Source organism: Uloborus diversus, chromosome 2 (genome assembly GCF_026930045.1).
Source record: "Uloborus diversus isolate 005 chromosome 2, Udiv.v.3.1, whole genome shotgun sequence".
Lineage (NCBI taxonomy): Eukaryota > Metazoa > Arthropoda > Arachnida > Araneae > Uloboridae > Uloborus > Uloborus diversus.
This window is the reverse complement of record NC_072732.1, coordinates 210,816,141-210,842,886: the sequence shown is the minus strand read 5'-3', so window position 1 is coordinate 210,842,886 and position 26,746 is coordinate 210,816,141. Positions and strand designations below refer to the sequence as shown.

The following is a 26,746-nucleotide window of genomic DNA, read 5'->3' as shown; positions in this document are numbered from 1 at the left end:
GGAGGGGAAATATGTAAGATTACTAAATTTTTAAAATCCTTTTATAACAGAGTCATTTTCAAACAATGCTGACGTCTTCACAGTTGTTTGGAAACAAGCAGAGCTCTCCAAATCTCTTGTGCAGTCAACGTCCGATTATACGCGAGTCAATCAACAATCAGGAACATGTGTTTTCGCAGTAAAAAACAAATACCATATACCAATCGCTGTTTTTTTTTTTTTTTTTTTCCAAAAATTGTAAATTTAAACTCAGTGTTTTTTGTTTTATTTATTTATTTTTTTTATGCTTTCTTCATCGTACATACACTTGTTCTTTGTTGATGTTAAGTTCTGTTGTGCAAAAATACAGAACATTTTTACTGTACTGTATATATTTCTACTGTTTGAAGAAAGTATTATGCTGCCGTGCTAAGCACAGATGTGGTATCTGCAGTAGAGCTCAAAATGAGAAATTGATTATTCAAGTTTTATAACTCGTTTCTTTGATTTATGACTTAATTAAATGCTCAACTTGCGGTAGCTGTTTCGTAAATAACTTATCTAAAACCATAAAAGAGTATTTTTGTAAACATCATAATTTAAAATTAATAAAAATGTAGTAACGACAAAAATTTTCTTTTCAAAACCTTTTCATATATTAAGCTATTTTCACTGTAAGTGACAATTACTAGGCATTTTTAGGGGTATCTGCACAGATACGACAAAAATAGCTTAGTAAAATGTGCTCACTGTATCATTAAATTCGCAACTCCAACGAACTATAGGGGGCACTGCAGTCACTGTCTAATGGCGGACGAAAAAACTAAAACAAACGCATGTGGTAACGAAGAAAATGCTAATAAGTCTAGTAAAATTTTTTCGTATGCATGATTTTTTCGCTTTATTCTTTTTAAATTAATTTTCAAAATCTTGTTGATATTCTGGCCCACGTAGAAAGAAATGAGAATTCAAGAAGCATTACTAAACGTTAGAAATTAATGGAAATTATGCAGTTCGTAGTTCTAAGCAGCCATTTCCACGATGTTGAATTCGATATTTATCAATTCTTGATAAAACTAAATAAAAAATTGTGGCCTGACAAGAATAACAATTAATGCTAGAAAATTTAATTATATGACATTACGAATTATTGTCAAAAGAAGATGATACTTCTTTGCCTTGCTTGGCTAGCGCTAATTGCTTTGCATTTGTAGCTGAGTTATTTTTCTCAAATTGCCGAATCGGTTCATTTTAAATTTTTCTGTTTGGTATGTTTCTAATTTCTGAGTTATGATTTAATTATGTCATGCTATACAAATCATCAACAAAATTCTCACGGATATATGTTGGTAGTTTTCTTTTCAATTGATCTACCATTATTTCTTTTTACTTATCGAATTCTGTAATCTTTCTACCATTTTATTCCACTCATAATAAAAAATAAAAATGGTTTAACCAACATGGGCGGAATCTCGCCAAGGATACTTAGCTCGCACAATACTAAAACTATAACCCTAAACAAATTTGGCGAAACCTTTCAGCTGAGAATAAAAGCAACAAAATAAATTCTTTCTCGGTTAAACATTTTTCATTTCGTTCTACGATAATATATGTATTCAAGAAAAAAAATTGCATACTGTCTATTCGCAACTCCAGTGCCCGAATACGCTACCTTGCGGTGATTTACAAAACTGCCGAAAAAACTGAAACATTGCCACATTGCGTTCCACGTATGTCTGTTGACTTAAACATAGGCAGTTTGTTCTGAGTATTTATTAACGCATTCGATGTGTCTTGGATTGCTTTCAGCAACAGAAAGTGTTCGAGCTCCTCACAATAATGTTAATTTTCATTATTTCCCTCTAAAAAGTGATTTGATTGAGAAATGGTGAAAGCGCGTTAACACCAGAAAACTCTGTAGCAAACTTGGATAACGTTATACCAGGTAAAATTTTTTATTGCTTTGTGTGAATTTGTAAAAATATGGGTTTTTTTTTAATCTTAAATTAATTTAACAAACCATATTTTACAGCAGCATTTAGTTGGAATAGACAGTATGCAAAATTTTTTCTTGAATATATTATCGTAGAACGAAATGAAAAATGTTTAACCGAGAAAGAATTTATTTTGTTGCTTTTATTCTCAGCTGAAAGGTTTCGCCAAATTTGTTTAGGGTTCTAGTTTTAGTTATTGTGCGAGCTAAGTATCCTTGGCGAGATTCCGCCCATGTTAGTTAAACCATTTTTATTTTTTATCATGAGTGGAATAAAATGGTAGGAAGATTACAGAATTCGATAAGTAAAAAGAAATAATGGTAGATCAATTGAAAAGAAAATTACCACCATATATCCGTGAAATGTTGATGATTTGTATAGCATGACATAATTAAATCATAACTCAAAAATTAGAAACATACCAAACAGAAAAATTTTAAACGAACCGATTTGGCAATTTGAGAAAAATAACTCAGATACAAATGCAAAACAATTAGCGCTAGCCAAGCAAGGCAAAGAAGTATCATCTTCTTTTGACAATAATTCGTAATGTCATATAATTAAATCTTCTAGCATTAATAGTTCTTCTTGTCAGGCCACAATTATTATTCAGTTTTATCAAGAATTGATAAATATCGAATTCAACATCGTGAAAATGACTGCTTAGAACTACGAACTGCGTATTTTGCATTAATTTCTAACGTTTAGTAATGCTTCTTGAATTCTCATTTCTTGCTACGTGGGACAGAATATCAACAAGACTTTGAAAATTAATTTTAAAAGAATAAAGCGAAAAAATCATGCATACGAACAAAATTTACTAGACTTATTAGCATTTTCTTCGTTACCACATGCGCTTGTTTTAGTTTTTTCGTCCGCCATTAGACAGTGACTGCAGTGCCCCCTATAGTTCGTTGGAGTTGCGAATTCCAACTAAATGCTGCTGTAAAATATGGTTTGTTGAATTAATTTAAGATTTAAAAAAAAACCCATATTCTTACAAATTCACACAAAACAATAAAATTTTTTACCTGGTATAACGTTATCCAAGTTTGCTAATCCAGAGTTATCTGGTGTTAACGCGCTTTCACCATTTCTCAATCAAATCACTTTTTAGAGGGAAATAATGAAAACTAACAATTTTTTGAGGAGCTCGAACACTTTCTGTTGCTGAAAGCAATCCAAGACACATCGAATGCGTTAATAAATACTCAGAACAAACTGCCTGTGTTTAAGTCAACAGACATACGTGGAACGTAATGTGGCAATGTTTTAGTTTTTTCGGCAGTTTTGTAAATCACCGCAAGGTAGCGTATTCGCGCGCTGGAGTTGCAAATAATACTGAAAACATCTGCTTTCTTTGGGCTTAGCTGTTTCGCTTTATTTTGTTAATACAAATCTAACAGAATCTAGCTTCTGAAAGATACCATTTTCAAAACTCCGGACAGTTGAAACTGTAATCCATAACAATTTTCTGTTTTTTATATGCAGAGAATGTGTTTTTTACAATGTTTTATTTTCTAGATTCATTTTTATCGAGCATGAAGATAATTTTGACAGCGGACGATACTTAAATAAAAATATTACTGGCCGTAGAATGAAATGCGTTTTTTTTTTTTTTTTTTTTTTTTGCATGAAAGAATTAGATATGAATATTTTACATGCATTTCATTTTTAGAATTTGCATTTTAAATAAACATTTAAATAGAATAGCTGAATATTTACTTTAACAATTATGCAAAGTTGTATTAGTTTTTATTATCAACCTGTATCAGTTATTCAACGGTAAACTAATTTTAATATTCTGTGTTACAATAAACTGCTATATTATTGAATATGCTGATTTACTAAGGTATAAAAGTCGTATCTACAAATTACTAAGGAAAAAAGTGGTAACTGCGCAGATACCACTTTAAAAGATTAGTATTTGTCACTTACGTTCAAATTGCTTTAGCAAACTTCGCAAACTGTGCTGTTACGACTTTAGTCTTAAAGCGTTTTTTTTAATATTTCGCGTTCACAAATTGCCAAAAAACTTGACATTTAGGTTAATTAAATTACTAATGACCACCTGGCGACAATAACTCAATTTTGATAAAATGTGCAGGTACCACATCTGTGCTTAGCACGGCAGTATGCTTCAATACAACTAAGTTTTTGAGGATGGACATTTTTTCGTTATATGTTCCTTATTTTAGCCCTTTTTTTATCCACGATTTTTATAATAAAAATGAGGTAGATAAACCAAATTGTGCCCATTGGGTGGCACTTGTGCCACCCAACTCGCGGATAATCGGGAGTTTACTGCAGTCCTCACTCATCAACAGTTTATTTTTAAGAATTGCCACAAGTGTGATAATAACGTGTGTCTCCTTTTACTGTAGGTTTCCATTTATCCTACTAACTGAAGCTATTTTAGTGTGAAAATTAATTTAAGGAGTTAAACTTTTCTCCTTAAAAATATTTCACATTATTTACTCAGTATTTTCACTAACCTACTTTAGTGTGTAAATTAATATAAGGACTTAATTTTTCTAAAAACATTGAACATTATTTACTCAGTATTTTCAGTAAGTAACTCATCAAACTTTGCTAGTCGAATACCATAGTATTCAAAACCGATTTATAGTGTGTTTTACAGAACATTTTCATTCAATTTAAAATGTGTTAAAATTAACTATTAACCACTCTTACATTAATTATCAGTTTTCATGTAAATGTTCATTATTTTTATGAAATCAGTAATTATTTCAACCACTAATTATTGACAGAACCCATGTCGGCCCATTTGAAAAGACAGTTTATATTCTAATTTTCCGCTTTAAATGTCAAGGAGAAGGTTTATTGAGCGCTGGATGAGTAATTGAGTTTACTATTCATTTCATCATAATTCTGTAAAAATTACAATTTATGACGTGAAAAGTTAAATCAGGAACCTTGAAACTTCAAAGCTACTTCAAAGCTAAAAAGATGTAAATCACATGAACGAATGTGCTGTGATTGAAACAGATTCAGGTTGTTAATAAAAAGGCGCAAAATAATTAGGCGCTTAATCCCCTTTCTGGATGTAATTACTGCCATTTTTTTTACATAAATTTTGATCATAAGCGTCAAAACATTTTAACATAAACCATTTAAAAAGGACAGTTATTAAAACGTTCTTCACTTTAAAAAAATTAATAATTTCAATCTGCACTGAATTTGCTTTCAGCATAATAAAAATGTATTTGATTGCACATTTTTCCCTGTCTTCTGAGGAAAACAAAATCATGAATCCCCTTAAAATGGTTAAATCCATCTAAATTCCGAAACTGAAAACCTTCACAACGCAAAAGTGAAATATCGGGTCAAAGTGAAATGGTGAAATATTTACTGTGTTTAGCGACACCTATGTAGTAATGTTTTAATTATGTACAAACACGTAGTCTTTTCCAATCAAGAAGATGTTTCCTCTGAATATCAACGTATATGATGATACATAAAAGTATTTTTTATTGAATTGATACTCATGCTGTGACATTTTATTGTCAGTCAAAATTGCATTATGACATTAAAAAATGATAAAGTTATAGTTATTAACATATTAAGACATACCAATATTTGGTTCAGTATATATTAATTTTATATTAAGCTCATTTTTATTTTAAATGTTTTTTACTACTATTAGTCAACTGCACGCTGGGCAAAGTGAAGTAGTTCATTTATTTATTAAATTATTTATTGAATCACTAACGTAATCATTTATTAATTAATTCATTTGCATTCCTTCATTTAATAATTCACCTAGTTTCACCATTCACGTACTTATTTTCCAATTCATTTACTATTTCATTTTTCTCATTTATTAATTTATTCATTTATATTCGTTTATTGTTTCATTTATTTATATAATCATTCATTCGATCAAAAATATTTTTTAATAATCAAAAAGAAAATATTTCATTTTTCACTTCCTCCGTGAAAAAATTAAGTTTTATTTTGGGACAAATTAACCATCAAAAATAATGTTTTAAAGCAAGTTTTAACAACAACAACAAAAAAAAGTTTTCTTTTATGTACTAAAATTTTCAAAACAAATATTGAATTTATTCATTTTGAAAAGGATAAGTTATCTTTACTAAATTTCATTTCACCTCATATTCCCCTAATTCGTGAAGAGAAGAAAATAAAAGTTGTTTCTTTAAATTAAAGTTAACAAATATAAATTTCTTAGCGATCCCCTCCACCTTTTAAAATTACACATATGTGCGCCCATGAATATTTGTTATTTTTTTAATTGGAAACCGATAATTTTTCAAATCGTAGATAGTTCTTTCAGGAGAGGGGGCATTAAAGATCCATCGTAAGAAATAGGAAGCAAATTGGAACACTTTTGTTTTTGCTCTGAAATTAATATTTATAACTGAATAAGAATAAACGAAAACAGTTTAGAAAATTGTGTTCATGACCTGCCATCTATCGGCTGGAAAAAAAACAATCAATATTTCTTCAAAACGGAATTTTTGGTTTCTCCCCCCAATAAAACATTTTTTTAAAGTACATATTTATTCCATCTAAATAACCACAAAAAAGCCGTTGTAATTAAAGCCCTCTCTCTACCAGAATTAGTTATTCTTAACTTACACGTTTTGGAAACGGGAAGCAGATCGAAATAGTTTAATGAGAAAAGCGATTAATTTTCTCATGTTATGATTAAATTAAAAGCACCTCATTGATTTAAATGTAAAGTTAAAGTAATTTGAAAACTTCATTCCACATAGGGATTTTTTTTTTTTTTTTTTTTTTCATTTCTTTTACCTTTATACTATGTAAACGGAATCTTCTTAATTTTTCGAAAAAATTAGAAGTACAGAAGTTTATTTTGTACTGCATATTCAGTTCTGTATCAGAGTTATGTTGAATGCGTTCATTTTTTTTTTTTTTTCATTTCAAAGTATACAAGCAGTGAAAAATTCACCCACCAAATCAGGCACAATAAAAAATCTAATTCAACAATGCATGCGTCCAGTGCATTTGTTCCATCAAGAGGTAAAAGTTTTTTGAATTTTGTTAAATAGTTTCCTAAAATAACAAATATTTAAGAAACAGTAAGTTACCGCCCATTAGCCAGGGCTAAAGCAGAAATACATGAAATACACCGCCAGCTCAGTCATTTCCAGCCGAGGACTACAGTTTCGTGCTTCTTATGCCGGGCTTATGAGTGCTAAGGAGCACGAAACTGCAGTCCTCGGCTGGAAATGACTGAGCTGGCGGTGTATTTCATTTAAGAAACAGTTTATAATTCATAGCAAGAGGTTACGTACATTGGTGCCCACAGGGGGATTATGGCGCAAGTTGCGCCATCAAAATGGGGGGGGGGATTTTTTAAATTCATTTATTTAAATTTATTTCTTTATTTATTTTTTATTTAAATTATTTATTTTGTTTTATTCTATTTACATTTCATTTCGTTTATTTATTCAGTTTATGTGTGTACACTATGTCATCGGCGTAGCAGAGAACTTTTCCAATAAAACAATAATAATAATAATAGATAAATAAATAAATAAAAATATTTTAAATAAGTAAATAAAATAAAAAAGGGAATTAAAAATTAAAAAATACAAGATATTTTTAAAAAGTAAATAAAATTTAAAAAGAGAGCTAAAAATATAAAAAGTAAAAAAAAAAGGAAAGAGTAGAGGAAAAAATAGGGGGGGGGGGATTTGCGCCATTGAACTTGGGGGGGAGCACCCCTGGTTACGCAAGGGAGTCAAATGTCTCACCTTGCAAGCACGTTGTATTAATCCGAATACAAGGAAATCCCGTTACAACAAACTTCAAGGCTGATTCGCTGTAACAGATCTCACTGTAATGGAATCCAAGCAGTGTAATAGAAATAAACTGAAAATTTAATTCTTTGAAACGGGAATTTCACTGTATTGGTATTCGTTGAAACGGGATTTCGCTGTATTGGTATTCGTTGTAACGGGATTTCACTGTAATTGTATCGTGCGTCTTTTACATGGATTTGCAATGTTTTAGCACTTTAGAAGCCAAGTATATCGAGGGCTATTAATTCCTCACATTTGTCGAAATGGTGGTTGCTTCCTCTCTCTCTCTCATTTTTTCCCCCTCTCTCTCTCTCTTGACTTTCAGCTACAATATCCTCAGAAGTCTTGAAAGAAGTCAGAAATGATAACATTCTCTTCAACAAATATGTAATTTTTATTTTTTAAATGCTCCTCTAACTCCACGAATTTCATAAAAAAGGCCCTGTCATTACTCGTTTTCATGATTTATGTCTTATCTCTAACTTTCGGTGGAATTCAAAACGTTAATGGAATTTTTCCAAAAATAGAATAATCTTTTTTGAGGGGGAAATCAAGTTTTTTTGAATTACAACGATATTACTCGCTTTAAGCGGGGTTTACTCGTTAAAAACGAGTTTTTTCCCCATAGACTTAACGTTGTACCGACCAGAGCTCGCTATAAGCGACTTTGACTGTACTATAATTGATAATGGTCAACATTTATGTAGCAGGGACATTAATATTTTTTTCTTTCGATAAATGTCACATGATAAATATTAAATCATTGCCAAGGGGTACACCAGGTTTATTTTAATATAAAACATAGAAAGAATATAAATGAGTAAATAATGGGCCTTCATGTTTTATACATATTCAGACCATTATTACAAATGAAGTTTTTTATTTTATTTTATTTATTTATTTATTTATTTGCAAGATTCTAATTTAAAACAGAAACTTGTGGGAAGAATTTTACAGCATTTAACAACCATTTAGAGAGGAAAAAAACTATCAAATTTTGCTGAAGTATCAAAAACAAAAGAAGTCAAGATAGACAAAATCCAAAACAAAAACGTTTTAACACTCCTATCATCAGCACAAACCATACCCGATGCATCCACAAAAATAACAATACAAGAAAATTGCAACAATATAGTAAAAAAAGTTTAATTAAATCTTAACTGACAATTAGTCATTCATCTTGGAAGACAATAAATAACAACACCCAAGAAATAAAATAAAAATTAAGCATTAAAACCCGAAACCCAGATCGTTATCGATAACTCCTTGGACGGATCAATCACAGGGCTCTCGCAAAATGGAATGCAAGAATTTATAGCTGCCGGAGAAGTAGATTAACTGCGACCGTTGTTTACTGCTTCTTGGGACGAGATTTCAAATACGTCTTCGTAGTAGTGGTGCTCATTGTTGTGGTTTCGGTGTCGTTGGGAGGATTCAATCTCATCTGAAAGAAAAAAGAAAAGTTGTGAAGTTCGTCACTAATTAATGCAGTTATTTTTTATTAAAAATTATTTATTCAAGTGAATAGTTAACTTTCATTCTCCCCTCCCCTCTTTTTTTTTTTTTTTGAACAATCACGAATTGCTTATTGACCTCACTGACTGAAGTTAGTGTCCGGGTCAATTTGGAAGGTTCACAGGCCTCCGCAAGCTGGTACTCCTCCTGGGTGGTGGCATACCCGACCCTCACGACTTTACTCCATCTTCTTTACACAAGAACAGCATCCAGCACATTACATCTAGCATCCAGCTCTTGGCATTCATATGACTTTTGACGTCTTCAATTCAAATTATGTTTTTCGCTTGCGATAAGAGTCATTTGAAGAAACAAGAAATCCAAGGAGTAGCTATTCGGGAGGGAATGCGGAAGACATAATTTGAATTCAAGAAGTCAAAATTCAAATAAGTCAGGAGCTGAATGCTATAGATGTAGTGTGCTGGTACTCAACGAGGGACCTCACCCTGCACCACCACCATCTAGGGCATATCAGGGAACTGACCTTTCAGCCGGGACCCGTCTAGTTGGATGTTTCTTTTCTTTTAACTTTTTGCCAGTGGTTAATTGGAACGAACACAACGAACGACCAATATGCACAACATTCATTGCCTTTTCACTACACTGAGCAATAATAATTAACTGGAGTGAAATGAGCGGTCAATCGTCTTTTGTTTAAACCAAAATACAGTAATAGAAGAAACTACGTGTTCAGCAGTAAATTCCAAATTTCTTTACTGATGTTTCATGTTTAATACTAAAGCAATCTTACATGCATTACTATAGTAAGAAATATTTAAAACTTTCTATTTACAGATTACATAGCAAAAGCTTGCAATATGAACGATAAAATGATTTTTTCTAATACTTTGTTACATTTTCTACTTACTTTAGGAATTTTAAGACGTTGTGTACAGATTAAGTAATGTTATAAAACAAATAATTTCCGTAATGACCATAACCCAAAATCACCATTGAGTTTGAATGAAAATATTATTTGAGTTTAAACTTCAGCCCAGCACTGAACTCAAACTACTTTAACTTGCCTTTTCTGTAAGACTTAAAAGATCTTACAGAACAAAACATCGCAAGTTGGCGGACTCGATGGCGATTGCACACAATGTCACGAGAACAAGATCTGTCACCCTAATATCTGTCTAAAAATTGCCGTAGTAACTTGCAAGTGTCCTGGTAGCTCTTTCTACCACAGCTGATTGGTTGAAGCTGAAAGGTCTTGGTCACGTCATTCGTACTTTTTTGGTCACTTGACAAACTGAGAGGCAGAGGGAAGCTCAGTCGCCCCATCTGTATCTTAAAGATCAATGGTTATACTTGAGATTCTAAACTTTGTCCCGAAAAGGATAATGGCTTCATTTTGCTTATATTAGTTAGTTAAAACTGATTCCTTTACCTCTTTATGCAATTCCTTTACCTGCCACTTTTACGTCGCAAATATCAATTTCGACTCTCCTTCAGAAGTGCTAAAATATTGTTCAATAAAACATATGATTTAACTAAGATCATAAATGTGCATTTAGAGATCTGCTTATACGTGTGGAACAACTACATTCTTTTTAAAGGAAGCTTTCTGGAATATTAGCTGACACAAACTAGTTACAGAACATGATCACGTACACTTTTACAAGGCTTCAGAATAAACTTTATAAATCTTTAGAGAGTAAAAATTGTTCAACGCCCCTTCCATTTGTGCTTTTTAGAACGAACCCAATTCTTTTTGTCATTTTTTTTCACTCGATTAAAGTTCGGCTTCATTCGATTCCTCCATGCTGCTTTAAAATCTCGTTAAGGTTCTGTTAGGTATTCGAGTCATGCCTCGGAAGAAACGACCGGAGTGCCCTCTTGTGAACCGCGTGGATATTGGAAAGGGCCATAGGATTCTTTTCGGGCATTAAGAAATATAAAAGACTATCAGTCATTTGCTTTCAAACAGTTGGATCACCATAAGAAGCAAAAGTAGAGTACAAGTGCAATCGGTCAAAATAGCTTGCGCTTTATTTGTTTTACTATTTTAACAACCAAAAGTTGACATTCAAAAGAATAATGTTAAGTTCGTAGATCGACAAACATTGTAAGGGAAAAGTTGTGAAGACTTTAGCTTTAAATGACAGCGATTAAACTAAAATGTCGGTGTGGACCCCACATTACTTCTTTGCACGTCCGTCAAAACATATAAAAGTTTTTAACTGCAACAGAAAAGTAATAAAAAGGTAAAGAAAAGTATGTGTCACCAATGATCGCCAAATGGCGCAAAACTACGGAGATAGGCAGAGCAAGGTGTAGGGGGGGGGGGAAACATTTATCTTGATACAAAAAACGAATCGAAGTTAACACTAATTTTCCACAAAAAACAAGTGAATAGCCCTTTAGGAGTGTCCGATTGCAACTATAAAAAAATGAACGATGTCGTACTGGTCCTGCAAACGAAATTTCAACCTCCTACGTACGAAAATGGGCGAGATACGTACGCTCATACATACAGACGCCATGACAAATCTGGGCAAAATGAACTTTGGTATGCCAAAATGGATTCTTTGGTTGCCCACAAATCATTCATCCATAAATAATTTATACAGACAATGTGAAAAAAACTACACAAAATTGATTGGGTTATTAAAATGGATTTTTAATCTGGAATTTCAATAAGAAATTTTTCGTTACTTTCTTTATTTCGTACAAGGACGGAAAAGTTTGCAAAGTATACCTCAGACTCACTCACGAGCAATAGCACAACCAGATTATATTTCTTTTAATTTTTGGTTGAAAAATCATTATTATTCCTAAAGATAAACAATGCAAGATTATCTCGTTAAAAGAGAAATGTATAAGTTAGAAATATATTCTCAACGCGAAATGTATGTCGTGAAATTAAAAAAATCTCGTAAACATATTAAGTGACATATCGTTTGCTACAGCCACGTTTTTGGAAGAGGAGTGGAAAACTAATCATGTTGTTCATAAAATTATTTAATTTCTTGCTGTCAAAATTAGGTCACCCCACTCCCTCCTCTCCAAAAAAAAAGAAAACATGACCAAAATCTTTAAATGGATCATAAGGATGATTATGATCCATTTCAAATTGATAATTATGATCCATTTAAAAATGATAATTATGATCCATTTAAAAGTAATTATGATCCATTAAATATTGGATCATAATTTAAGGATCATAATTATAGGAGAGAATGAGATAAATTGCCTTATACAATATCTATTTTCTACGTATTTAAAATTACTTAGAATGAGTCTAACTAATTTGACTCCTTAATCGAACAGTAAACGATTATACAAAACGATTATAAAAAACGATTTCTACAAAAAAAAATCAATGTATTTCCATAAACGGAGAAATTATGCAAAAGAAAAGCACAACAATAAAATTCTAAACCGAATTAAATGCTAGTAATGAAATGTATATTTATGAAACAAATTTAAATATCTCACCCTTCGAATTTTCAAAAGCGAAAATTCCATCGGTAAACAACTTGAGCAGACTTCTAGAATACAAACTAACTGGCGTGCATTTCATGGCGCTGCAATTCGAATTTCGTTTAGTAGCTTAAATCGAAAGTCATTATACGGCAGATTATAGCAAGGAACGTGACAACTAAACCCCAAAACTTCCTTTCGAGAATACATAAGGAGCTGTGTAGTCGAGCGTGAAAAATTATGCTCTTCAACGCAACAGAGAAACCTTCCGTAAATGGACCACCTAATCTTAATCCTCCATTGATGAAATAAGTTTCTTAACTTTCCGTTCGAACTATAGATATTATTGAATAAATTTCATTCGTAATCAATTGTTCTTTGATGTGTTATAAATGAAATTTTGGTTGAGCTTTCGTAGGTCCTTTGGCAAAATTTTTCAAACCTCAATTTATTGGGGATTTAAAAAATATTATGTAAGTACCACGTGATTTCTTCGTACGCCTATATTAAATAATTTATGTATTTAATAGCTGAAAAGAAATGGGTGTATTTCAGGGACGAAACAATCAAGACCAAACAGCAAATTCAATGCCAATTGAATGATTGCAAAGACCTCGACATAGTTCAACTAAACACTACCGGGAGATGAAAGTTCAGAAGGATGGCACCAGAATCTGTCAGAACTGCAGGAACTGTCCTGAGCACGATCTGGATCCAGGAGATTTCTTTTCCTGCTCTGACATCCAGAGGAATCTATAACAGATCCCTGAGCACCCCCATACTGACCTCTATGAGGATAACTTGAGATCACAGAGGCTGTCTGGACCTCCTTCGGTCTAATTTAGATTCAACACACACAGAATATGCAAAGCTACAACAACAGGGGTGTCTACTCATGTACTTATGTTAGAAGTAATACTCCTTAAATGCAAAATTTTTATGAGCTTTTTTTTTTTTTGAAGTTTTAGACCTTTTCTACGCCTCTAAAGTATGGTTAATATAGAAAAAAAAAATTCGTTTAAGTTCAAAGAAATTGGATATTTTTGTTGGCGTCCGCAATAGAAAATTTCAAAATCAAAAACTAAACACACACGCACAAACTGTGTAAAAGAAACCCAAATACAATATAAACATGACTTACGAGCAGACATTTTTAACATTAAGCCCCCTAAGTCTAAGATTTGTTGCGAATCAATGCAAGAAAGGTAACGACACCATATCTTTGAATTATTAACATTCAGATTTTTTATTTGAAGAAACCGGCAGAAATAGAAGAATTTGTGCAAAGTTTACTTCACTAATATGAAGATATTACATCAGGCAAAACTTGCCATCTTTAATTGTCCTCTTCAAATGGGATTCTTTATGTATCTACGTGCTCTGGCAAACCGATCGGTTTTATTGATACTCTCTTCTCACCATTTTATCAACAATTTTGTGCAGCCCAGGTCTTGGACTATAACCAGAGTGAGGATGTCAATTCAAAAATAGGCAGTGAAACCTCAACCATCCAAAACTTCCTGTCAACTGAAAGTCATTATTTCCTTTTTGAAATCACTACTTATATGAAAAAGTTATTCCAAAATTTGAATTCAGGTCATTATGAATGTCACTATAGATCGGAAAAATGACACCTGGCAACTTGTGACGGCTACACGAATCCTAATCATTCTATTACGATGCTGCCAGGTTTGATTCGTCTCAACTATAGTGTGTTAATTTATTCTTATTTCAATTTCACTGTGCCTTTTACAAAGCGCATTTGTAATGAGAAATAGCTATGCAGTAGTGCTAGATTGCGAAATCTGAAAATTAAGCATTCACGATACGCCAAAATCTTGATTTTTTGATAACCCGTCGTAATTACTTCGGATAATCGAAATTTTATTGCAATTTGGCACACGCAATAAAGCTCACCATTATTCTCTCCTTCTCTGCGCATGCGTAATCCGATTCGTCGATGTCGTTGTAACAATCGGATTTGAATTCCTTCGGCGGATTTCCTTCAAATTCACAGAGTTTGTCCAGTGGTCTAGCCTTGACCAGCATCTTGTTCATTCCTTTAGGCTTCTCTTGGGGACAATAAAAGTACTTGGGGTTCTTCTCGTCGAATACAATGCTCTTGCGCATCATGTCTGCGCAAATGCTGGTCAGCCCCTGAAAACAAAAGGAGAAGGTCATGTCAAGTGACGAAATAGACAGTTGGTTCAATGCAATCCTTTTATTGAGCCCCACAAAATACGAAAATTGTTAAACAATTCTTTGACCTTCAGTTCTGAAGCAAATGATTTGTTTTCGAAAAGATTTGATTGACGTTAAAGAATTATCTGTTTGTTTCATAATAAATTTAAGTTCTCAAACAGTATGTTTGTAAGGAAATGTTAAAAACTTATTATGTAACATATTTGAACAGTTAATAATGTTTGTCTCAGAAGATAAATGATGGCTCTTTCCTCTTTACACAAAAACAAGATCTTTAACAACTTATAACGTAAGGTTTGAAATGCTCTTTAAATAATTGGACAGAGTACTTTTATGACTTTTTTTTCCAAAATCTGTTGTTTTTAGTCTTTTACTTCTTCAATACGCAGCAGCGTTCATAAAAAAATCGGCATTTTTAGCGAGTATTCTTACACAGCGTTTTAGAAGTAAAGCGTAAAAAGTTTATCTTTGAACAAAAACTAATAAATAAATGAGAAAATTAAATGCCATGAAAACACAAACCAAAAATATTTCTTACACCTGTTTCAGGGTTACAAGGAAGTCAATTATCAACAGGAAAAAGTTTTGAACCAGCAATAACGTCTCTATTCCAAGTTCTAAAAGATTATGGCGTTAAAGGTTCGTAAAGTTATGGCGTATCAGGTAAAAAACACAAACAATTTTCACTAATGTTGGAAGTCACCACTGTGCGACAGTAGAACTAAGGGCACAATATTAGGGGAGCTAATTCATCCGACATTTTGGTTTCGATAGTGTCCGGGCGGAAAATTAGTGTTTGTACAAAAGCCTCGTTGCAGAAAACTGATGCCCAAGTTTTATATGTGTTGCCTGATTGATTAATTAATTATAAGTTAAAAAAAATAAAGTGTGAAAATGAGGTTCATCACAGTAAACATTTCCCGATACATTTTTGTTGAATTTTTGAACTAAGGTATCTTTCTAGATTCACCTTGAAAGACATTTTACTGAATTTATCATCAATTATTTTACGACATAGTAACAAGTGAATATTATAACGTATTTATAAATACTAGAAACAAGGTTGGATCCGAAGCTGTCTTGAAACCAAAATGTCGGACGTCGGCCTGTCCTTTTCAAGGGGTTCTAAGTAAAGCCAGGTCAGGATCTACGTACCCGCAGACTCCGCAATCAGGAGGCCGTGACTCTTGGTGGCATGGAAATCCAGCAGACAGTTAGGGGTTTATGATTCATCATTTTATTCTTTACCACCACTACATAACTATAAAGTCTCGAACCTCTAACCTTTGCACATATGCCCGAATGAAATGTGCCTAGCGAAATATCTCTGAAATAATAGATGAATAAAAGGTATTCCAAACCTTAAGCCTTTAACTCTAAATGCAAATAGTGAAACCTGTCAGGTACAACTGCAAATACTAGCGTAAAAAAAAAAAAAAAATGTGATAGGCTTTTGATTCAAATTATTTGTATGCAAATTAAACCTGGAAATACTCAAATTTTTACTCAACATTTAACTGAAAGTTTCATTGTTTGTGTCTCAAATCTTGTGCGGATTTTATAATGGCAGATGTAAGGGAGTTGACTGTAGATGGCTTATTTTGCGCCACCTATTGAGAAACTATGTAACTTAAGCGAATTGCTTGCTCTACACGAATACCAACTTCTTTCTTTGTTTTAAGAACAGTCCTTAACCAAGTATGGCAGACCTCAACCAATCGCAATTAGCAGACGTCTATCGCCTGAAATGCAACCAGGAAAAATGAATTTTTTGAGATTGCTTGTGGAAAATTCAAAAAAAAAAAAAAAAAAATGATTATTTTTCTTCGACTAATGGGTTATCAATAATTTCGACCATTGCTCTCAATTCACATCACAGAATTCAGATAACTTAAAACCCACTCTCGCAAAAAAATATTTTAAAGATAAATGATTAAAAATAGAATGTAATAAGCAAGGAACAGTATTTTAGTTTTAAAAAAAGACTTACCACAGCTAGAACTACAACAAACAATAACGTCATTTGACCTAAAGGAACAAAAAACCAAATAGCACATAAATATAATTAAATGCAAATAGCAAATAGAATTGTGTGATGTTGGTATTTAAGTCAACCCTTTTAATACTCCCTACCCGATCTTCGTTAATCAAATTACACCAGCATAGTCTAGCTTCCTGAACTAAACATTAATCCTCAAAATTGTACACGTCAAAGTTGGGCTTCAGCAATAACTCCTAATCAGTGTAATAATACATGACGTAGTTGTTTAAACGTAAGCAACCTAATTAATATTTCAAAGAAGTCAAAACTGCCCTTTAAAATAATTTCTTGTATTGAGTAAAAATTGTAATTTATTATTTATTGTTATTTATTGTGTAAAAATTGTTCAGTAAAAATTATTATTATTTTTCTTAGAGAATATTATCTATATTTGACTCAAGAAGCAAGTAACGATTTCGTGTAATAAGACTTTTAATACTCCTCTTTTTTTTTCTTTTTTTTTTTTAAATTTAAAAAAAAACATAGACAAAATCATTAGAATAAGAACTGCACAACTAAGTCTAAGCACAAAATTGTTTTGCTCTTTAAAAATGTGGTTTTAACTTTAAAAGAAATACAGCTGCTTACTATGATTTTTTTTAATTATTCATATATTTGCTAATTTATTTTAAACTTCAGGTTAAAAAAGTTGTCTTTGGTAGCCACTTTTTATAAAGGACATACACATGGATTCATTATGTATGTTCGAAAAACTCATTTCATTATTGAACTATAAAGTTTCACAGAAATTTTAACTCAACCGAAAAAAAAAATGATTTTTCTTCTTAACTAAAATAAATGCCAAAATTCAAATGAATGATAGAGATATGATTTCTCTCTCAAACTAAATAATTTTTTTCAGAATAACCTACTTCAAAGTCTAGATAAATTACTTTTTTCAATATATTTTCATAATGGCGCAAACGACGATAAAATTTTTGAAATGCTTCTTCTGCAACGAAATATTTTGTCGTTTAGTCCATTTTAACATACATATTTTTTGGTCAATATTTAATGCATATGGACCAAAAAACAGATAATATATGGACCAAACCACGGTGCAATTTTTCGTTGCGGAGAGGACATTTCAAAACTTTTATCGTAGCTTGGCCAAAATAAGCATAATTACTCTGTTAAAAATAAAGAGTCACTAAAATATTGGTTTACTCTAGCAAAATATTAGCTGCAACCATCATACTGGTGATAGATTTCACCGATTTGATGATAAAATACCATTTGGAAAATGCTGAAATAGTTTCATGGTGAAAGGTCAAACCATTTGAAAGTTTTTCTCAACAAGAAAGAAACATTGAGAATAAATTAGGGATGCGACATCGATGTCGATGTTTTTGGACCATCGATGTTTTACTTTCGATGTTTTTGGACCATCGATGTTTTGGTTTCGATGTTTTTTCGATGTTGATGTTTTTGCATTTTAATCAAAAATTATCATAACATTTGCTCCAATTTTCTCGCTAGGTAGTTAAGTTTACTTATGGAGTTGCCAAAAAAAAAAAAAAAAAAAATGCGCTCATTTTATAAGATCAATTTTTCTGTGTAGAGGATGACTTTTGGAATGATCACTACAAGATAGTAGAAGATTAACTAGAGAGTGAGGAAGAGGTCAAAGCTCTTGGAAGAGCCTGACACTGATAGTTTGGTGCCGGAACTTGCAGTCTATTTCAAGGCTCCAGTTATTAAACTATTGGAAAATCGTATACGTTACTACAGTGAAAATTATAACTTTAAAAATTCAGAGCTGGTAAAAGTTGCTTTAAAGTATTTGAAAGTGATGGCAAGTTATGTTCCAATGGAAAGAGATTTTTCCCTGACTGGTGGGATAGCCTGCGAAAAGAGAAATGCTCTTCTGGGGAACAAAGCAAACAAATTTCTTCTTCTCCAAACTGTCAACACCAATATTCGTGGTTACTTATCGATCTCCCCCAACAAGTTGTTCTTCTATTACTTACAATTTATGTTTAATTATTAATGAACTGTACAACACATATTTCTTGCTCTTAATAATAATTGTTAGAATTAATTTTGTATTTTAAAGAGAGTCTTGCCCATCCAACACCTTTCACCTCGGAGCTCACCTATCTAGAACTGTTCTCCAAGCAAAAAGCCAATAATAAAGAAAAATGGTTAATACCTCCATCTCACAATTGGAACAGAGGCAAAAGGCCAGGACAATCTCTTGCCCTTCCCTGTGACAGGCAGTCTAACACCCTTCTGTCTCGCCTCGCCAGTGGACATCTGAAAAGTCTCACTTTCTCTGGAAGCGCCAAAAGGTTCCCCATCTGCCCTAAATGCCAACAAGACCAGGCATCACCACAGCATATCTAGAGCTGCCTGGGATTGGACTGGAACGACATATTCGACAGTCCACTGCTAGTGTCAGATTTCATAAGGGTCAACGGCTTCATCGATTTGGTCCGACTCCGTCAGACCAAAGGGAGATTAAAAACAACAACAACAATTTTGTATTTTTAATACAATTAGCACAACTTTTTCTCATCGTTTAACTGACGGTAAGTGCTATGATACATTTTTTTCTAATTTTCTTTTTTGATATAAATTTACTTTTATTTTCATTCAGTTTGAAAATATTTCCTTATTACAATAACTACTTTGTATTGATCGGTGCTTGTCTTATCATCAATTTTTGTCCTACTATAATACCAACATGTTGCGAAATTATTGTTATTAAATTATATTCATGATTTGAGTATCAGTATTTTCAATATATTCGTCGGGGACGTAATCTTTTGTATTGCTTAAATTAGTGTAGTATATTCAAAAATGTATGTTATACATTGATAAAAAGATCGATGTTTTAAAAAATCGATGTTTGGAAACATCGATGTTTTTTAGTCGATGTATCAATACCATCGATGTTCTAATTTCTAACATCGATATTTTGAAACATCGATGCTTTGCCATCGATGTCGCACCTCTAGAATAGGTTATTGTTTGCAGCGGAATTTGAACTCAGAAATTTCGATTAGAAGTAGCAAGCCAGTGAACTTTGTACGGTATTTTTTTTTTTTTTTGTTTATGTATCTACTTGTATATGCGAAGAGAAAAATATTTAAAATAGAGGTGTCAGTTTTAAAATGCGTTTATGCTTGTTATTATTTGCAAAAATATCTCTTTTTATATTGTACCGTTTAAGTTACGTTTCTTTTTTTCGGGTTTATTATTATTATTAGAAAGTTAAATGTTTATGGGGATGGCAAGATACATTTATAATTTCATAATATAACAACATTGTAAAGTATTTTTATTAGATATATTTTATTCTTGAAAGCTATTGCTTAATAATTTTTCATGTGATATGCATTCCTTATTTAAATTTCTACTCGGTTCTAACATTCAGCTATTTTTATTTGAGTAAATAACTTACTCTTAGTTTACACTCCCAAAAAAAAGTTCTTCCCAAAAGTGTCGTTACATCAAACTCCATGTTTTTAAATTCAATTAAATAAACCACGTTAATGAACTTGTTATTATAATGTTGCATTTGTAACCAGAAGTTTAAAAAAATCTTGAATTTTAATTACTAAATTACTTTAAAAATTATCACATAATTCACATAATTACTTCACTACTGAAAGTTTTTGAAAAAAACTCCAGATAATTTAGATCGAAAAAAATTACGGAAAATAAATACAATAGAACCTCATTAATCCGGACTACAGGGGGTCCAGGGTCGTCCGAATTAATTAAAGTATGGATCGAACAAAATAACCTACAAATTGAGCCAAAGAAATAAATAAATTACCGCATGACACAGTAAAAATTGTACTATTTTGAATTCAAGAGAATGAAATGTAAAAAAATACATAAGAGAAAATTACAAACTACAAAATAAGGCCTAAAAAAAGTACGTTACTGCTCGCACTCGCACTCACCTTTTACTTATACTTCTAAATGGTTGTCCGGATTAAGCGAAATCCGGTTTAAGGGGTCCGGTTTAAAGAATGTTTACTGTAGTTAAAAACTTCTCCAGTAAAAAATCACTTTTTTTTATCATGGCATTTTGTTCAGAACATAAACACAAAAGAGCAAGGTCTTGAGTGGACTGCAAGTGGTCAGAGAATTAAATGTGAAATATCAATCAAACTGTCCACATGAAAAATATAAAAAAAATTATAAAATGGACTATCCTTTACTGAGCTATCAAAAGAAATTCCTTTGCGCAACGTGATACGATTGGCCCATCCGCTATTTGCATTCTGAGCAGGTCCGGATCGATAAATTTTGGGCCCCCTGCACTGCCCTTATTAATATAATTTTAAAAATCAGCAGGGCCCTTAACCCTTCACGATATTTCTCAGGTACATAAATATAAGGTACAGATAGTACATAAATATAAGGCAGACCAACTATATTTTTCTAAAATCAGAAAGAAAAAATTTAAGTAGTTTGTTTTCTTTATTTATTCATTTATTTTTCTTTCATTTCTCTTTTACACTTCAAAATAGCCCAAAAAGCATATTTCAGCCAAATCTTCATTTTACCACCTAATTTGCTTAATTAATGAAAATTTATAGCGATAAATATCATTTTATTCTTTGCTATAAATGTTAAGTAATTAAAATTATCGTTATCGTATATCGTTTTTAAGCAATCTGTAGTGTAAAAAAAATCTGAACTCTGTAGAATATTTAAATGACAAGAAAATAACATCAGAATTTTTGGCATCCACGATAGACGATAAAGTCAAAGCAAGAAAAAAAATTTATAAAATTTTTAAAACAGAAAATATCTGTATTACTCAGTGCTCTTATAACAAAATTCAATGTCAATTTTTCACCTTACAAAGAACTTTTTTAATCCCCGTATAATAAAAGAGTGATGTATGAATTGTAGAAGAATAAATAAACATAAATTTTTAATAGTACAATGCCTTTATTATTGAAATGTGAAAAGAATAGTTTCGTTATTTGGATTTGTATTGTAAAAAATAAGGAATACATTTAGGATTAGAAACAAAAACTCCAGAACTTGTCTTTTTATTTGAGGGTTTTGATTAAATTGATTTTCTGAAAAAGAAATTTTATTCCTAAACGCACTAAAGCAAGAGAAATAACGTCTACAATGAAAAACATAATGATTTTCATAGTATATTTGCCTTACTTGTATAGGTATTCTCAATGATACATTACGTAAATTTTTACATGATCTGTAACTATTTTTACGTCTTTAAACTATCTGTTGGTCTTTTAATTTTAAAAATTGTGCAATGTACGTCATACTTCTGATTTATTTGTAGATATACTGTAAAATACTTTCTAAGCTTAGAACACTTGATTTTAATTTCACTTTTATTTATATACTTATCCTAAAAAGCTATATCTTTATTACTAATAATAAAGCAGGAAGTCTCTCTGTCCGGAGGATGTCTGGATGTCTGTAGGATGTTTGGATGTCTGTGACGCGCATAGCGCCTAAACCGTTCGGCCGATTTTCGTGAAATTTGGCACAAAGTTAGTATGTAGCATGGGGGTGTGCACCTCGAAGCGATTTTTCGAAAATTCGATGTGGTTCTTTTTTTATTCCAATTTTAAGAAAAAAACTATCATAAATTACGAAATTATCATAACGTGGAACCGTAACATGGGCACAAGCCAATTGGCGAGATACGAAATTATCATAACGTGGAACTGTAACGTCGGTACAAGCCAATTGGCGAGAAAATTCACCATACATTATTTGTAAATATACAAGCGAACCAAAAGACCTTTACTTTTTCTATTACGGGCGAAGCCGTGCGGGTGCCACTAGTATAATTATAAAGAAATTTATTTACAAAATTTTATTCTTGGTTATTTATAATTATGTCTTAACTCTCACAGTAAATTATTTCTGTGATTATACATTTGTGCTAAGGTCTATTTATTAAATTTATAGTACTTTATAGTAGTTAAAGATTTTCAAACAATATTTTCCTATTTCCAGTATAGAAAGCTCTACATATGAGGCAGTGAGAAGCAAAGGGATGTAAGTGGCAAAATTAAAAATTTGGAGATAACCAGTACAAATGGTAGGTGGACCCCTCCTCTGTCTTGAGGCAAGAGATGGTACTAGTAGCCCTGGTAGGTGCTGCTATACAGCATGATTGAGAAAAAAAAGTCAATGAAAGCCTACCTAGGATGTTGTGTTTAAACGCGTTTTACTCAAAACTTGAAAATGTCCACTTTCATCCCTTTGCTTCTCACTGCCTCATATGGATGAAATGAAATTACAAGATCAAACTTTTAGTTATTTAATTAATCATCAAGTAATCAGGTACAAATGTAAATACTAAACATTTATTTACAATTAATTCATTAAATACTCATGACCTTTCCCAAAATAAAATCGTTCTTTATACAAATAGTGTTTAAACCAAATAAACCCGGTTTAAACCAAAAAACCTGGTTAAAAAAAAAAAAAAAAAAAAAAAAAAAAAAAAAAAAAAAAAAAACGGGATTTTTATCAACCTTGCCGCCCATGCACCCAAACAACATAATATAAAAATATTATGTTTCAGCCCCTCCTCTCGTAAATATTCTGAACTTTTATCACCTCTCATATTTTATTCCACAGTGATATAAAATGGGTAGAGGTGAAAAACTAAGAAAAAAATATTAATTGTTCTATCACAGAGATATTATTATGAGAGACACGCATAATTAAATGATATTTCAAAAGAATTTTATTCTGGAATATTTTATTAATTTTTCTTAGTATTGTAAGAATTAAGACTTCTGAACAACAGTGATGTTTTTTCCGAAAAAAAAAACGACTACCTTCGGAGACCAAATTTTGAAATTTTTTACTTAAATTTTATTTGCATGACTTGTAAAATCAATACCGAATTCGCTTGTGGGGATTTTTACAAGTTTAAAACAAAACAAGACTGTCCAAAAAAGTTCTATAAAATAAAAAGTGTATCTAAATATTGCTTTTTTTTTTTTTTTTTTTTTGTTCCTCATTCAAAGTGTTTTCTCCAACTAAAATAAGTTGCAAATATTGATATCTAAGAAGTGAAATGTTCAAGTTTTGTCTGCTTAAGTCATTTTTTACCACCCCTGTTTTAGGTTCATAATTAGTAACCAGTAATAAACTGCCCCATACATACTCCAAAAATCAGCCTTATGAATACTAGTGACACTGAGAATCCCCTAGTCTAATTAAAAGAAAATAAATTAGAATCTCCTCTAGTTGGACTGTACAAAAAGTGACAATAAATTAAAGACAATTCTTTGTTTCTAGTAAGCCTTTTAAGACTACAGTTGACAAGCAAGCATTCCTAGAATAAACTAATATTTATGTACATTCTCAGATGAAAACTCAAAACAATCAAAAAATAAATAAATAAATAAATAAATAAATATTAACAAATACCTAAAGGAAATTACTGAGCTAAAAGATGTTTTCAACACAAAACTTCTGAGATACAGAAAAATTCTAAAAACTACATTTTTACCTTAACTGAATCTACATATTACAATACTAGCAATGGCTTAACCCAAAGTGAAACCTGCTTCCAGATGAAATTTAGTGGAGATACTTAGTCGATTTTTGCTGTTTCCTGTCTTGCCTGCTTTTTCTGATAGTTACGTGTCGTAACTTCGCAGAGGCAAGACACTTAATTTGGCTTCTTCCTCTTTTTTCTTTTTAATGGAATTAACGAAATTCGAATTCAAATTGCTAAACCCTCCCCCTCGTTACATCCCTAGTATGCAGCAATTTATTTCGTGTTCACATTTTCTATGAAGTTACCAAACTAATTTAGAATTTTATTTTATAATTATTTCAGAATGTACTATAAGTGACTGATGAATTGAACTCAGTGGCAACCACTAGCACAGCCAGAATTTAATTGGGGGGGGGGGGGGGGGGGGGTCCGCGCTTGCATTTAAACAACCTTATTACCATATTAGGATTGGCAGCCTGTGTTGAAACCGAGGATTCTGGGCTGCATCCCTGCCCCTGCTACAACTGTTTTTCATCCACTTCCCCGACCTTCCCTCCCTTTGAGCAAATTTTAAGAGTTTGAAGGTATTTTTCAGATCAGTTCCAGCCATGATGACTTTGCTCTATTAATTGTTCGAACAAAATTGTGATAATTGTGTCGATTATGAATAGAGATAAACGCGTATTAATCTTATCTTCATAATTAGAAACAAGAAATTACACAAAATTTTACGTCTTATTTGTAACAAAACTGCCAATTGCTAACAAAATTATCACCAATTTTTACCCGAAATCGGAAAAATAAAAAACAGTCGGAAGTTCAAAGCCCCTTGCAGAATACGATGACTACAATATGGCGGATAAACAATCAACTCGACAAATTTGAGACCTATTTCTTTCATTCTCAAAAAAGTGATAAATTAATTTTACTTACCCATGATCACTCGTTTTGTAAAATCTCCGATTTTCTCTGAAAATTCCGACGATAAATTTGAAATTCAATTTTTCACTGCATTCCTCAAACTATAGCGAGTTTGAAATCCTTTCACCAACACCCAACACGAAACTGAAGAATGGAATCACGTTTGTTAGAATGACGTGTTCTTCCCATGGCCAGGTGAACCGGTTTTTTGCCTTTTCCAACCAAGTGCATCGGCGAAGAGCCGACTAAGTTCTTTTTTTTTAATGTTTATTTTATTTTTCAGAACCACAGGTTACGAGTAGGAGGGCTGCAGGTAAAGGTAGCGCTCTTTTTGGCAAGACGCGAAAGCGGGCACACCGAAGTGCGCGAGGAAAACTATTAGTCCAGTGCAGTGGTTCACAACCTTTTTGAGCCCATCGCCCCTCCTAGGGGTTGACTGACTTCCATCCCCCCCCCCTTCTTCTATGGAACGAAAAAATCATAATTTGGCCCTAGTGAACATCGATTTAATTGAAAATGCATCTAACTTAAATTCGAAACAAAAAGTATATTTAAAAAAAAAATCAAATCCAGCCATTCTTAGTACAAAAAATAAATAAAAGGATAAAAATACCTTTTATTTAACGCCCCCCCCCCCTTTTCCTTCCCAAAACGAGCTGTTAGGTATTTAAAGAAAAATAAAAAAATACCATTCTAACTATAAGATCATTAACGCAATTTCCAAAAAAAGGACACTTTTTATGACATAATTTTACTTTTTAAATTGGAATCTAGGACTCCGAAAGAATCAAAAACACTGACACTTAAAATAAATAAATAAATTGAAAAAGCAAATTTGGCGATGGATGATGAAATACTTCCTTAAGTTAAATAAGTACCTTTGTGCTGAAAAGTAAAATAAGAAATGTCAAAAAGCATAACTTGCTGAATACGGCAGACACGTGTTTCGGTGTTATAAGGAATGCCTTTTTCAATGCAGAAGAAATGAGCTTGTGGATGAAAAAACATCGTCGGATAACGTTTCATATGTAAGCTCTGCAATTGGTGCTTTTGAAGTTATTTCTTATTTCACTTCCTTAAAGTTCAACCGAGGTGTGAGGAGGAAGTAAATGTTAAAGTAAGGTTACCTACCCTTTTCCTGGCAATAATTAAGGTTGTCAAGTGCTAAAAGGTATTTGGAATTTACCTCATCCAGTTTTCTCATAAGTTATAAAAATATATAAATGTAGGTAAAAATATTACAAACACAATGATATGGGCAGTGTGACCAAATCAGGGCTGTAGCGATTTGAATAGTTTTAATAATTGTGTATTTCTGCAAAAATTCTATAGATTCTCTGAATATATCTTCAGATTAAAGAATTAATTTTGCAGAATTTTAGCAAAA

General features: G+C 32.0%; 1 protein-coding gene across 1 annotated transcript; it reads right to left on the bottom strand.

Moving 5' to 3' along the window:
* Positions 1–8,916: 8,916 nt before the first annotated feature.
* LOC129217662 (uncharacterized) lies at positions 8,917–25,527 on the bottom strand. The gene is made up of 4 exons (XM_054851990.1): positions 25,372–25,527; positions 16,920–16,957; positions 14,645–14,884; positions 8,917–9,230 (listed from the first exon to the last, which is right to left on the bottom strand). Exons 1-4 carry the CDS (start codon positions 25,373–25,375, stop codon positions 9,138–9,140), a joined length of 375 nt encoding a protein of 124 aa, XP_054707965.1. The 5' UTR covers positions 25,376–25,527; the 3' UTR covers positions 8,917–9,137.
* Between the last annotated feature and the right edge of the window lie 1,219 nt (positions 25,528–26,746).